Here is a 15,536-nt window from a genome sequence, read left to right on the forward strand (position 1 = left end):
ATACCAAAAAAAAAAAAAAAAAAATTATCACAACATTAAGTTAAAATATTACTGGATGTCAGTAATTCATTTATCAGCTTTATGACTGTACAAAGCTAAGAAATGAATGTTGCAATTCATGTTTGGTACGTGGGTTTGAAAAGTTTTCCGTTCAACCATAAATTAGTTAAGTGTGAACTAATTCTCAAACAGAAAGAATAAAATAAATATGCTTAAAATGAGAATGCATATATTTAACAATTCAGCCATCAGCAGAGAGCAACACATGCAACTCTTATTACAGCAGTCCTATTACATTTAAGATCAAAAGTGGAATTAACAGCACAGCCCAAAATCAAAGCCAGAAATAAGCAACAGTGAGATAGAATATGGGAAGATTAACTGATAAAAGGTCTAATGTTACATAAATCATAGTATTTTCATCAAGCATTACTCTACAGCAATCAAAAAAATCAATATCATTCTTTTTACCTAACAAACTAGAAATAGGTAGAAAGAAGAATTACAAACATTGATAGTTAACCTCAGCAACAAGGGAACATGATGAGTGTGATACGTTTCATTTTTAAAATGTAAATTCAAATTTACTGGAAAATATAATACAAATATCTATCAAGTTATTTATTAGAGTTGGTAGCTCTTAATACTTACTTTATTGGTTGCCCCCTTATTTCTGCCATTATGTTGCTCTCTCCACCAAGATATTCATAGCACAGACTAAGGAAGTTGTAAATAACAAAAGCTGCAAGAAGTTAGAAAAATGTTATTTTAAGGGCTTCTTCTCTCTTTCTTATATATTATATATATATAAAAAACACATCCAAAGACATATCTAACCTGATTAAGTGTAATATACTCTACTTTCAAGGGGTATAGCATAAAAAGTTTTTATTCATCACTACTGCTTATTCTTAACTATAAGAAACTATTACACACATACAGCATCCTTATATACCACCTGGGGGGGGGGGTGGACTGAAGAATTGGTGAATTATTATATAAACTATGAATCCTTGTTATTCAAATAAGAAAATTTTAGCAAAATGGCTAGCATATTTTCAATGCAGGTTCAAAAGTGCCCATTTTTCAATGAGAACAGTGCATCAATGATTATGTAAGATTTTTGCAATCTTACATAATCTTACAAATCAAAATCAAAGATATTAAACTCAGCTGTTTACTTATGCAGATGATGTCATGTACTCTTAAATAAATCTGCTACAAGGCTTCAGGCTAACACATTTGGTATGAAAATCATCAATAAAAGCTTTTTTTTTTTTACAGCTGCATACCTCCCAGAATCTCCAAATTTTTTGCAGTATGCTGCTTCCTAGAGAAATTCGTATTTTAGAATGCAACACTATTAGCAGGTTGCTTGATCTGAGAAATAACAATTCTTGTTAATTCACAATAACTATCAATAAAACTCTGGCTCTACAATCCATATGGACATGCAGCCAAAATTCATTGAAAAATATGGCAAAATCTAATGTCAAGAAGCAGCTGAGCAGATCCTATTCAACCATAAATACTCAAAACGAAAGTTATAAAAGTTTTTACAGCAGCAATGCTGCATAATTCAGGTGAGTCAGAAGAATAAATTCCAGATGAATATAATAGAACTTGCAGTAAATATCCAAAATAAACCAAAATTAACTAAATGTGAAAATTAGAATGATTTCCTTACTGAATGTTCTAGAAAAGAGGCTAATAAAAATGGAAGCTATTAAAGAAAAACTTGGAAAAAAACAAGCTGGGTTTGGGTCAAATGGAGGGCGAGGAAGGGGAGGGGGTTGTATGGACCAGTTTTTACTTTACATTTAGAAATAATGGAAATATGGATCTGTATTTAAGTTTTGTAGATGTGGGAAAGGCAAAAGAAAAGCTCTTTAAAATGCAATAATTATACAGGTTTTAATGGGATATCATAAAGTGCAGTATATAGCCTAGACTTCAGTAAGTTAAGAAAGCTACAAAATTGAAGAATGTACAGAAAGATGGTTTGATTTAGCATCAAACCATCTTTCTGTACATAATGTAAGACAATGATGTACAATTAACCCCATTATTAATCAACATCTATATAGAAAACATTATAAAGTTGCATCAAGTGCAATATCAAAATGAGAGATATTACTCAGCTGTTAACTTATACAGATATCATGCTCCTAAATAAATTCCTTTTTATTTAGGAGTATGATGCATGATATCTGTATAACAAATCTATCATGAAAATCTGCAACAAAAATACATAAAAAGACAGAAAATAAAAATATAAAATAAGCTAAAAAAAAAAAGAAAAAGGGACATAAAAAAATCTATATGAGTTGACAAGTGTTACAGATCCATAAATTTAATTTATGGATCTTCTTCTTCTTCTTCTGCAGCTTCTCCCACTTAAGTGGGATCACTGTTTGTTATGAGTCTCCTCCACACCTTCCTGTCTTGGGCTGTCACCACATCCAAGTTCTTCATCTTCAAGTCCTCTTCTACCAGCTCCCTCCATCTCTTCTTTGGCCGCCCACGCTTCTGCCTTCCTTGCACATCCATCTGCATGACCCTTCTTCCCACATATTCGTCCTCCCTCCTCATCACATGACCAAACCATCTCAACCTTGCCTCCTGTATTTTCGCTCCTAAGTTCGTAACTTTCACTGTTCCCCTGACATAGTCATTTCTCAGATGATCCTTTCTGGTCACACCGCACATCCACCTAAGCATTCTCATCTCTGCTACTTCCATCCTGCTGATGTTATTTTTCCTCAGGGCCACAGTTTCTATAGCATATGTCATAGCTGGCCTCACTACTGTCCTATAAATTTTGCCTTTCAGATTGATCGGCACCCTCTTATCACATAACACTCCAGCCATCTCCCTCCAGTTCCTCCAACCTGCTTGTATCCTGCCTCCCACTTCCTTCTCACCTCCTCCATCTTCTTCCACTGTCGAACCTAAGTATCTAAAGTCTCTCACCTTCCTGATGACATTTCCTTCCAGCTCCAGGTCTGTCTCCTGGCCACCGCCCACTGTGCAACACATATACTCTGTCTTACTTCTGCTCAGTCTCATACCTCTCTCTTCCAGTACTTTTCTCCATCTTTCCAGTTTAGTTTCCGCTTCTTCTCTTGTATCTACACACAGCAAGATGTCATCTGCATACAACATTGTCCAAGGTGCATCTTCTCTCACCTCCTCTGTTACCACCTCCATCACAATATTAAACAGAAACGGACTTAATGCTGACCCTTGATGCAAGCCAACTGTTACTTGAAAACTTTCTGTCTCAAACAGGTCCGAACACTTGTCTTCACATTTCTGTACATTTCCTGCACCAACCTGACATATTTCTCCGGCACCTTCTTCTCCCTTAGACACCTCCAGACTTCTTGCCTTGGCACTCTATCGTATGCTTTCTCCAGATCAATAAATACCAGATGTAGCTCCCTTTGTTTCTCTCGATAATTTTCCATCATCTGTCGTAACCCAAAGATAGCATCTGTTTTTGATCTACTAGGCATGAAGCCAAATTGTTCCTTTGCAATCTCCACCTCCTCCCTCAATCTACCATCAAGAACCCTTTCTAGGATCTTCATTGTGTGGGACATCAACTTTATTCCTCTGTAATTTTTACAGTCTTGTGCATCCCCTTTACCCTTGTGGATGGGAACAAGAGTACTCTCCCTCCATTTAATTTATGGATCTGAAAATTATTAAAAAATGAAAGTTGAGAAAATTTAGAGAATGAAAGCATCAAAATCATTAAAAATGGAAATATCAAAAAAAGGAACTGGACATTGTTAAAATAGAAGAATGTTGTGTGTGCAGAGATAATTAAGCTTGAACAGAATACATACATAGTTTATTCACAATATGATACAATGAAAAGGGAAAAGAGATTTATGTTAAAAATTAAATATTGCAAATTATGGTCTTCCAAGTCTCTCTATCTTGAGCTAACTGGTAGATGTCAGATGGAATTTTGCAGTTCAGCCTACTGATGGTTTTGCATATGTATTGCCAAAATTGTTTGCATGGGTCTTCCTCTACTGTGTTTGCCATCTTCTGGTTTGTACAGTATGAGGGATTCCAAAATGGGCAAGACTTCAGGAAATCTGAGTTGATGCCCAAGTCATCTGAGTTGTAGTTTTTTTACTATACTGACAAGTGGTTCTTGCTTAGCCAGATTTAGCACAGCAGAGTTAGTGATGCGGTCCATCCAGGTGTATCCAAGGATCAGTCTGAGACATGCAGTTCCAAAGAAGTTAATTAGATCTGTAGTTTTTTAGGTGCTTATTGTCCAAATTTGAGAACCATACAAGAAGATGGATCTACTGGTTACATGGTATAGGTCTTATTTTTGTCTTTAATGATACTAATGAAGATTTCCAGATGGGGCGGTGTTTGTTATGGAAAACTAGAGCCAGCTGTTTACGTTTTCTGATATCATTTTCTGTATTGCTGATGTATGATCCAAATATGGAAAATATTGAAAGTACTTTACTCTTTTTAAGGGTTTATTGTTGATATGAAGTATAAACAACCTATTGAGAATAATTTGGACTTTTGGATGTTGATCTGCAGACCAATAAGTTTAGCCTGTGCCTCAGGTAGACCAGGATGTTTTTGTGCATTTATTGGTTCTGTATCAATAAGTACATCATCATCAGCAAAGCTAAGATCAGTTATTTGCACGGTGTGGGTGGATGGTCTAATGTTAAAACCAAGATCTTCTGTGTTGATGGTCCAGAAGATGTGGTCAAAGAATAAAAGAGGAAATTACATATTTGGTTTAATCCTTTATCCAAGTGTAAGCAAACAAAGTTTGCACCTGAAATATTTTCAGGACTGGGGCAACTCATGGTAAAGGTGGTATAAGTTCTGATCAGTTGCCTTAGTATCCCATAATGCAAAGCACATATACTTATGGGTATATATAATGCAATGCATTATGGAAAGGATCACTACCCAGACTGGTTTCTACCTTTATTGAGGTCTCGTCAGTGGGAGCTAGACCCAGAGGTGGTGATACTAAGGTGGAAGTAATGCAAAAGTATCATCATATACTAGTTGCCAAAAGGTGTCAACACCTCATTATTAAAATTCTCTGGATTAGTGATAGTTGATGGAAGTTTTTCACTTGGCTATGCTACCAATTACATATTTGGTTTAATCCTTTATCCAAGTGTAAGCAAACAAAGTTTGCGCCCAAAATATTTTCAGGACAGGGGCAACTCATGGTAAAGGTGGTAAAAGTTGATAAAGGATTAAACCAAATATATAATTGGTAGAGCATAGCCAAGTGAAAAAACTTCCATCAACTATCTCTAATCCAGAGAATTTTAATAATAAGGTGTTGACACCCTTTGGCAACAGGTATATAGTGATATGACTTTTGCATTACTTCCACCTTAGTATCATCACCACTGAGTCTAGCTCCCACTGATGAAACCTCAATAAAGGTCGAAACTGATCCAGGTAGTGTCCTTTCCATAATTCATAGCATTATACATAAGGATATGAGATACTAAGGCAAGTGATCAGAACTTATACCACCTTTACCACGAGTTGTCCCAGTCCTGAAAATATTTCAAGCACAAACTTCATTTGCTTACACTTAGATAAAGGATTAAATGAAATATATAACTGATTGCATAGCCAAGTGAAAAAATTTCCATCAATAAAAGAGGAAAGGTTAAAAACAGGTGTTTAATTCCTGGATGCCATGAGGAACGAGGGTGGTTTGAAAAGTTCTCAGCCTCGACCACAGATGGCAACACTATCGGCAAGATTTTTTTTCCCCTAAGTTGGTACATCTGTCATAAGCATCCATGTGAAATTGTAAGTCATTCTATCAAGTAGTTTGTTTTATACAGCCGTCTGAAGCAAAAATGTTGTCTGTATACCTTGAAATGGATAAAATTGAGTATCATTCAGTTATAAAATTCTTTGCAAAAGAAGGTTTAACGCCAAAAGAAATTCATTCGATGTTCATAAAAGTTTATGGACACTCTTCTCCTTCATTTTCAACAATTAAGAAATGGGCTGCCGAATTTAAACGTGGCCATACCAGCCTTGAAGATGATCCACGTGAAGTACGTCCAATAAAGTGTAACAACACCAGAAATCATTGATCAAGTGCACGATATGGTATTGGATGACCCGGCGAATCAAAGTGCGTGAAATTGCTGAGACTATAGGCATTACAAAAGAATGTGTAGGATATATTTTGCATGAAGAATTGCATATGAAAAAGCTTTGCGCAAGATGTGTGCCATGCTTGCTCACAGCAGGTCAAAAACATACTCCCATGAAAATCTTTAAACAGTGCTTGCAGGGTTTTAACAAGAATAAAACTGATTTTGTGCATTGATTTATTAGTATGGATGAGACTTGGATTCACCATTACACCAGAATCCAAACAGTCACAACAGTGGACAGAAGCCAGTTGTTCAGCACCAAAGAAGACAAAGTCGGTTCCATAAGCAGGAAAGGTCATGGCATCAGTGTTTTGGGATGCAAAAGGCTTTTTGTTTATTAATTATCTTGAAAAGGGTAAAACAATAACTGGTGAATATTATTTCGATCTTTTAACCAGACTGGATGAAAAAATTCATGAGAAAAGACTCGATTTCCAGAAGAAAAAAAATCATCTTTCATCAGGACAATGCACCAGCCCACAAAGGCGTTTTGGCAATGGGAAAATTAAGGGATCTGCACTATGAATTGTTGAAAAATCCACCCTATTCCCCAGATTTGGCTCCCTCTGACTTCTATCTCTTCCTGATACTAAAACTCTTCCTCGCTGGTCAGCATTTTTCTTTGAATCAAGAGGTGATTGCAGCTGTAGGGTTTTTTTTTTTTTTATACGGATCTTACTAACAACCACTACAGGGACAGGATAATGGCGTGGAGCATCGCTGAAATAAATGTATTGGTCTTAATCGAGATTATGTTGAAAAATAAAAATAATTTTGAAATTATAAATTTGTTTTTTCATTGTTAAGCCAAGAACTTTTCAGACCACTCTCGTATGTAGTATTACCTCACTAATTTGTACACCCATGGAGGACTTATCATTTCTTGATATTTACCATGATATGATGTGTAATGTACATATTATGTCTCAAGGCATTTTCACCAGTCTGAACGTTTAAGGCAGCAGCTTACCTCAACAAGATTAAAACTGCTGCAATGCCTTGACTCCTATGTGATATACATATAGTCTATAATAACATCGGGAACATATATTCACGGTGGGCATTGCACATCCATGGAATAGGAATATCATCGATATTATATTTTTGCATTTATTTCGGTTAAATAATCCCCTAAGTGTTTGCTGGCTTCACATGATTCCTAAAATTAAAACACAGTTACTAATGCTTTATGAAGAGGAGGCATTTCAACGTGTAAACATTGTATCACATTTGCATTAATAGCCCGCCCAGGTATGCGGTCACAAATACAGACACCTTTAAGCCCTTTAAAACAGACTTACAGATGGCACAGTGGTTCCAATTCTTAGTGTTCCAGTGGTTTTAAACCATCCAGAAGGCAAGGCAGGGTGCGTGCTCTTAGACAATAGTAGCCAGAAGTCATTAGCAGCTGTGATTGGTGATTGTTGTAAGCAATCTAATTGAATGCTGTCACTTGTCATGAGTTGCTGTTTTTGTTTTATGAGTTTCATCTGTTTTGCAAGTAAGTTTTTATATATTTATAATTTTATATAAATAATTTATAACTTTTGCTCATATTTACAATGTAACTGAATCCCACATTTTCTCCCGGAGCTTTCGCAGATTATATGATTAATAATCAAAGGAGGTTGGAGAACTTGTGTATGAATAAATAAAAAGAGTTATTTCAGCCTTTCTTTGGTTCAATCCAGATTTTCCAAAAGATTACTTCTGATTTCTGTGCATATTATAAGGCTGTATTTAAAAATCTTATCGCAATTCAAATTATCCTTGTCTCTACTCTAGTATTTGCCAATAATAATCTACTCTTACCATGAAGATAAAATCCTTTGTTCTTCTCACATAAACGGCACGTGTGAAGCATGGCTATGTTCATTTGACCTTCATACTTTCCATATTTAAAATTATATTAATTGATAAATTAAAGTATTTAAAGTTATCCTACAATTAATTGAACTGAACCAATTAAGATGAGCTCTGATATGCTATCCACTCTTAAAAACTTTCATACATTGATAAAAATGTAACCATATGGTCAAATTGATGTGAATTTTGTAGGGTGGATTGCATAAGCCACATGATAGCACATCCAAACTAAATTTGCATGCAATGCCACTGAATAATACACTGTCTTCATGGGCAACAGAGTCCTCTTGATGACAACTATTAATAAAGCCAAAAGAATTCAAAAATAGCTTAGGCAGTATGATAGCAGTTTCTGACACATCTTTGTTGGCGTAATCCTTTTACTTCAATCATATTAAACACATTTGGAATATTCTGGAGAAGCATATGAGACAGCAGGAGCAGCTGCCTGCTTCTATCACTTGTGAGCTATATTGCTGGTAGAGGAATCTTAAAAAGGTATTCATTCTTGTGGTTCCAATTCATTTTTTGTGACATGCAAAGCATCCTATTAGAAAAGGTTGAATATGTTGATTCAGCTAATGAACTATTTGTTATCTATTTCAGTTTCACTACTAGATGATTGACTGGTTCAACTATTATTATTATAATCAGAACTGGGATAGAAACATTGCAATGGTTAGTTCTTTTCATCTACTGACCGTTTTGGAACAGCTCTGCCCTAAACTTATTTATGAACTGAAAAATAATGAAAGTGAAATAATCATAGCTAGTGAAGCAATTTATTGTTGCATCAACCTATACCTATCATTGTAAGACTTCCCAGAGAGTGCACAAATGTATGTTTTTTCTTTTGATAGAAAAAAAAGATTTAACAGAAATTTTTGCATGATCATACAGAATCAGAAGCAACCATCTTCGAAACACTGAAATATTATAAGATGCTATTTGACATCTTATAATATTTCAATGAATTTAAAATGAGTACTTTCATAGTATTTTTACCAAAGACATCATTATGATTTTATGACATGTGACATTAACATACAGTTATCCCCCAATTATCTGATCACATTAAGAAAGCAATTTGCTGGTCAGATTATTGAAAATACAATTAACCAAAGTCAAATGACGTGTTAATCCATTCAAGGGATGGTTAACTGAAGGTCTGTCATTTGATGGTTCGATACTTGAGATCACTGTAATATGTATGTAATGACATACATATTACAGTGATTTTACATATAACTTGTTATATAATATATAACAAGATTTTAAAATATGGTAACTTTATATACTAGTAGCAATCTTATCAAATATAAGTTAAATTCAAAGCAATAACATAACTTTTGTCTATTTTCATGATATTATTATTTAAATTTTTGTTTGATGATGTTCATTCAATGGTTATTAAACACATAACTTTATTATGTTTCAACAAAAATAATTACTTTAATCACATACCTTCATACCAGTTTCTAACACTGTCAAAATATACATAGTAGCTGTCGTGGAAAAACAACAAGCTTAGCCAGGAATCAAAAGCATATATAGGCACAATGAAAAGAATACGCACAATCCACCGTTGTTCAGAAGGTCGAGTATAGTAGCTCAAATGTTGGTATATCTAAGGAAGGAATAATTTTAATGTAATAAATTGAAAAAAATACTTTTTTCCCCCTTAAGACATTTTTTTTTTTAAATGACAATAATTACATTAATTAAAAACAGAAAAGCTGATATGAAGAGAAGAAAAATGAGATAGTTGAAGCAATGAATAAATATAAATGAAGTTACCCTAGTAATTTATCTATATATAATTTGATGCTATACACAAGTTTTAGTAAGGCTTCTTATAAAATATTAACTTTTACCAAGATATATAAAATAAGCACTTAAAATTTAATTGAGTAATGATGAAACTTCAAGAAAATAAAATAATAAAATAAAATTGGATAAATTAAAAATATCTCTTCTAAGCATAAGGTAATAAAAGCAAATATAGAATGGAACAAATAAGATTTATTATCAATATTTTTTGTTGACTAGTTGGTACGACATCACGCTATGGTTATATTTACTGCTGAAAATAAAAGAAAATGAAAAATGGCAGTAACAAACAAGATGATTATCAAAAGGCTTACTAAGCATTCTCTTTTAAGGAACAGCAACTTGTAATTTATTTATTTGTGTATTTAAAAAAAAAAAAATACTCTTTTCAAATTTCAAATTGAAAGAGCAGGTATAACTTAAAGCTGGGCATGAGTAATGGTGATTCACAGGGTCTTTCCAAACAGGGTCAGAAAAACCACTTAGAAGACAGCAGAATTAAGAATAGAAATGGTCAGTGAAAATCAAAAGAAATGTTTGTTCCAGATACTATAACTTCAGTTTACAGTCTTTTGTAGAATCAAACTTTTTTTTTATAATTTCAGTTTGTTTTGCCTAATTCTGGGAATTACAATAAACAGATTTTAACGAAAATTGGGATGGCTCAACAAACTTTAGTAAAGATTGCAAATACCAAATTTCATTAAAACTGTTCATCCAAAATAGAAATGTATATATATACAGATAGATGAACAAAACAAAACGATAGAATGCTTACCTACTTGTGAAATGTAAAATGTCTCAGAATCAGCTGTAGTTATCCAAAATATGCTCAACCTAAAAAACTGTTTCAAAGTTAATGGATGATAACTGACTACATCATGAAACTTAGATGTGGCTATTGATACTCATGTAATGAAAGCAATTATTAAGTAAAATTTAAATATAGAGTTTGATATTTCATCTTGTCAAAGTTCAAAGTTAGCAATCAAAGTTTTACTTTATTTATTGTTTACTTTCATTACATATTCAATATGATGGCCTAATGAAATTACACCCGACATAGCATGCCTGCTGATGGCAAGTTTTGCAAACATTGCTGTCCAAAATTTAGATGTATTGCTAGCATTTTTTTGTTTCTCCTTGACTGAGATGAGCTGATATCGTAACTTATGATTCCTTGAATGGGCTTTTAAACTTTTTCTAATTCCGTGTATAAAGAGGAGGTTCTAGAGCTGATGCATAAACTGAGTACGAATTTGGCAATAGGGACTGATGGGAAATCAGATGCTAAAAGTGTGTTCAGCAGAACTGGCTATTCCTTTGACTAGGCTATATAATTTGATTCTCAGAACAAGGAAGATTCCATGGAGAATGAATGCCAAGAAAGGAAAGAATGCATGGTAATCCCATTGCACAAGGGTGCGGTAAAGAATGTGATCTATCCAACTATCAACTGAAGTGGTGGTGAAGATTTTGGAAAAGTTGGTTAGAGCTACAAAAATGGGTTGACAGAGAAGCTATACTTTGCAATGAAGAGCATGGGTTTACTAAGGAAAGGTCATGTTTGAGAAACCTCCTCACATGGAGTTAGACAGGGAAATGGACAAAACCATGATAATTTTGGATTTGGCTAAGGCTTTTGGAAGAATACAGCATGGAAGACTGCTGCATAAATTGGAGAATATGGGATTGGATTATAAAATATTGGCATGGATAAGAGGATGGATGGATGGATGGATGACAGATACCAGAAAGTGGTATATGAGGGATGAGAGTCTGAGAGAGTTAAGGGAACCAGTATTGTACCACAAGGATCAATCCCTGGTCTATTATTATCAGGTAGAGTAATATGGTTTACATCCAGTACTTGTAGAATGATTTTGATGGCCAGGACTGTGGGCATGTGAATGCTATCAATTAAATGTTGGTAAATGTAAAATCCAGCACTCTGGTGTGATTAGATATCAAGTGCCATATTATATTAGTGGAATTATGCTAGAAGAAACTGAGCAAGCGTAGGGATGACGGAGTTTTAGTAGGTAGGAAGTTCAATGCTGAAACGAACTAGGACATCTATAAGGAGGTCATTTTGCTTCTTTACAAGACCTTAATAAGAACTAGCTTGGATTACTGTGTGTGTGTGTGTGTGTGTGTGTGTGTGTGTGTGTGTGTGTGTGTGTGTGTGTGTGTGTGTGTGTGTGTGTGCGCGTGCGTGCGCGCGTGGTCTCCCAGCTTCTATGATGATGTTCTGATATAGTGTGGAGAGTGTTAAAAATATCAGACTGTAGAATATAGATTATGAAGACAGATTGAGAATTTGCAGAATGTAGACACTAACAAACAGGAGAAAGTGAGATGATATGACAGACAAACTTCTCAAAGGGTTATACAGAATATTAGTAGATGGAATTATTCATTTTATGGAGGGTGAGCAAAGGACAAGAGGGTATCCTTGGAAGTTGAAAATCAAGGAGGAGGTGAGAGCTCAATTTTTCTCTCATACAGTGGTGTGTGATTGGAATGGATGTGGTGAGTACAGGTAGTGCAAGCGAGTTCAAGAACAGGTATGTGGCCTCCCTCAATGAGTCCCTGACTTCCTGGAGGTCTCTCTTAATAATAACTTTCATTTTCTCCTGTCCTAATTCCACATAGTGGATGATGCAAGAAATTACAGCACTTTTTTTGTTTAATCGATGTTTATCAATGTGCCTATCCAAAGTGGAGAACTGGACAAAAACAAGGGATCACTTAAACTTTTAAACTTCATTAAGACCAATCTTATAGCTACACCCTTACTGTGAGGTAGAGTTATATAGCCAATGTAATCATATATGATGAAAAATAGAGAAGTCAGTAAGGTACAAACATAAAATAATCAAAGTGGCTAAAGCAACTCTGCAACATTACAAGAGAATTAGAAGCCTCGGTAACTCAGTGGATATCAATGATGCCCTTTGGTTGGAAAGATCTGGGTTTGGGTCCCATCTAGGATGAAAAGACCCTTTATCAGGGCTTTTCAATTCAAGGTAAGCTAGTCAGTCTCTCTCATACACAGGTGGTAAGGTACTCTCTCTCTTTCTATGCCCCTCCCCACCCAGAAACTTAGGTTTTTCATGCCACAAAACAGGGAAATTGTCCAAAAGAACGCATGCAATTTACAGATATAGTACACCGGGCTCATAACCTTAGTTGCTTTATCCATAAATCCAAAATAAACACTTAACAGAATCAATATTTCCTTGAAGAGGCATCCTCAGTGCAAACTATAATGGTGGATTAAAACAAAGTAGAAGGGGGATAATTAAGTACAACAAGTGCATGCAAAGTATGGAGGAATGCCCAATGCATATTATTATTAAGAGACCTCCAAGGAGTCGGGGACTCATTGAGGAAGGCCACATATTAAATAAACCAACTATCATACTTGTTCTTGAATTCATTCAGGCTGCTTTCACACACAACATCCAATAGCAATCCATTCCAATCACACACACACACCACTCTATGAGAGAAAATTCTATATCTCATCCCTTCTTGGTGGAATTCATTCTCAGACTCCAAGGATGCCCTCTTGTCCTTTCCTTTGAGAAGTCTCAGTCATATCACCCCATTTTCTTCTGTTTGCTAGTATCTACATTCTACAAATTCTCACTCTATCCTCATGTGTCTTCTACAATCCCAATATCATTTTTAACACACTCTGCACTATATCAGAATCACCATACAAACTGGGAGACCAGATCTGCACACAATAATCCAAGTGAGTTCTCATCAAGGCCTTGTAAAGAGGCAAAATGACTTCCTTATCTTTAATGTCCCAGTTTGGCTAAACATTGCAGTTATCATCTGAGTTGTATTTGCTATCTTTGCTGTATGGCCAATGAACTTGAACTTCCTATCTACTAAAACTCCAACATTCCTAGCTTGCTCAGTTTCTTCTAGCATATCCCACTACTTTAATATGGCATTGAATATCTGATCACACTAAGTGTGTGACTTTACATTTACTGACATTCATTTTCCCATACCCACAATTCCAGCCTATTCAAATCATTCTTTAAGTACTGCATATCTGCTGAATTCCTGATCACCATACCTATCTTTGCATTATCAGCAAATAGCTGTATGTCACCTGTCAAATCCCTCCCACTATCATTAATGTACAGACTGAATAACAGTGGACCAAGGACTGTTCCTTGTGGTATACCACTGATTAACTTAAATCTTGCCAGACTCACACCCCCCATATACCACTATATTATCAGAGACATAGGCATAAAGCAGTTAAATTGATGCTGTTGTTTAAGTTTAGTGGGCTAGGAACTTATAGATTATATCTCAAGAAATCTAACAATCATCCCAAATTACTGGATAAAGTACCAGGTGAATTTATTCCTAGAGTAAAGAAATAACAGGATTTTTCTTAATTTCAACAAAGCTCCTAAAATGTATGGTATCCCTAAAGTGTATTAAATAAAGTTCCTCTCAGACCAATTCTGTCACCAGACCTATTTGAAATTAACATCTATCTGTCCATTGCCCTTTCTTTGTAGGTACTACTTCTCACATCAAAAATTTAAAAGATTTTAAAAACCAAGAGACCAAGAGTGGCTGCAGGGGGAACTGTCAAGGCCATGTATGGACAGGACATTGGGTTGCTTCTGTGTGAACAGAAAGTTATGAGTGTAACCCCCCTCACTGCTTTGTTTCTTCCTCACCACATAGATCACAACTCAAGGAAATACAACTTCATTGTAGATCACAAAAATTCTCAAAAGTTCAAAAAAAAAAAATCATTAAAAAATAAAAAAATAAAAATCCATAAAAAAAACCAATTCTTACAAAAAAAAAAAAGTTTCTGTATCCATTTCAGCAACATCATCCATTGCCTAAACAGATATAAACAATGTGCACACCACTACCTACAATCATCTAAACCAGAATTACTATTCATATCAGAACCCTATCTGACAACTTCAACAACCACTGTCCACATCAACCAACATATCATGCCAGAGATTGCACAACCTTGAATCATCCCCCCCCCATATGGTCTGCTTTGGCTCAAACTTCCCCTACCAAACTAACAAGCCCTTTTCATATGCTCTCTCTCTCTATTGCTCTCCAAACTCCATTAACCACTTCTGACCACTTTTCAACTATCTCTCTCTAAAGCTCAACTTTCTACAGTTGAAGTATCCTAATAGTGAAGTTATACTTCTTGTGGACTTCAATGTCTAAAACTCAAACTGACTTTCCTTTTCCAGTTTTACTGATCAAGCAGGCAGGGATGCTGAGGTGTTTGCTATTAGCAAAGACCTATTACAGATCATCAATCCCTACCATAATACATGACAATCCCCACTCCAATTTGTCAATACACTTGATCTCTTCCTAACAAGCTTCCCTACCAAGGATACTGTGGATGCCAGTTCTCTTGATAACTCAGATCAGAAACTCATTCAAGTCTCTTTTGCCACAAAACAACCTCATCCACCAGTTCTCTTGATAACTCAGATCAGAAACTCATTCAAGTCTCTTTTGCCACAAAACAACCTCATCCACCAGTTCTCAGTCTCATGTTCTTTGGCACTGCAAAGGTGCGAAATGGGATGACCTCCATGACTTCTATTCCTCCTT

At 35.2% G+C, this 15,536-nt stretch overlaps 1 protein-coding gene across 1 annotated transcript in view; it reads right to left on the reverse strand.

Moving 5' to 3' along the window:
- The window catches only part of LOC150104956 (transmembrane protein 184B-like), a 145,686-nt gene that overhangs the window by 74,038 nt on the left and 56,112 nt on the right, over positions 1–15,536 (reverse strand). The window contains exons 3-4 of the mRNA XM_090395435.1: positions 9,528–9,690; positions 652–742 (exon numbers count right to left, since the gene is read on the reverse strand). Coding sequence (XP_090251561.1) covers positions 652–742; positions 9,528–9,690 — 254 coding nt within the window. The remainder of the gene's footprint in view (positions 1–651; positions 743–9,527; positions 9,691–15,536) is intronic.

This window comes from Typopeltis vanoorti, chromosome 7 (assembly GCF_054136105.1).
Source record: "Typopeltis vanoorti isolate ZY-2024b chromosome 7, IOZ_Tvanoo_1.0, whole genome shotgun sequence".
NCBI classification, from domain to species: domain Eukaryota; kingdom Metazoa; phylum Arthropoda; class Arachnida; order Uropygi; family Thelyphonidae; genus Typopeltis; species Typopeltis vanoorti.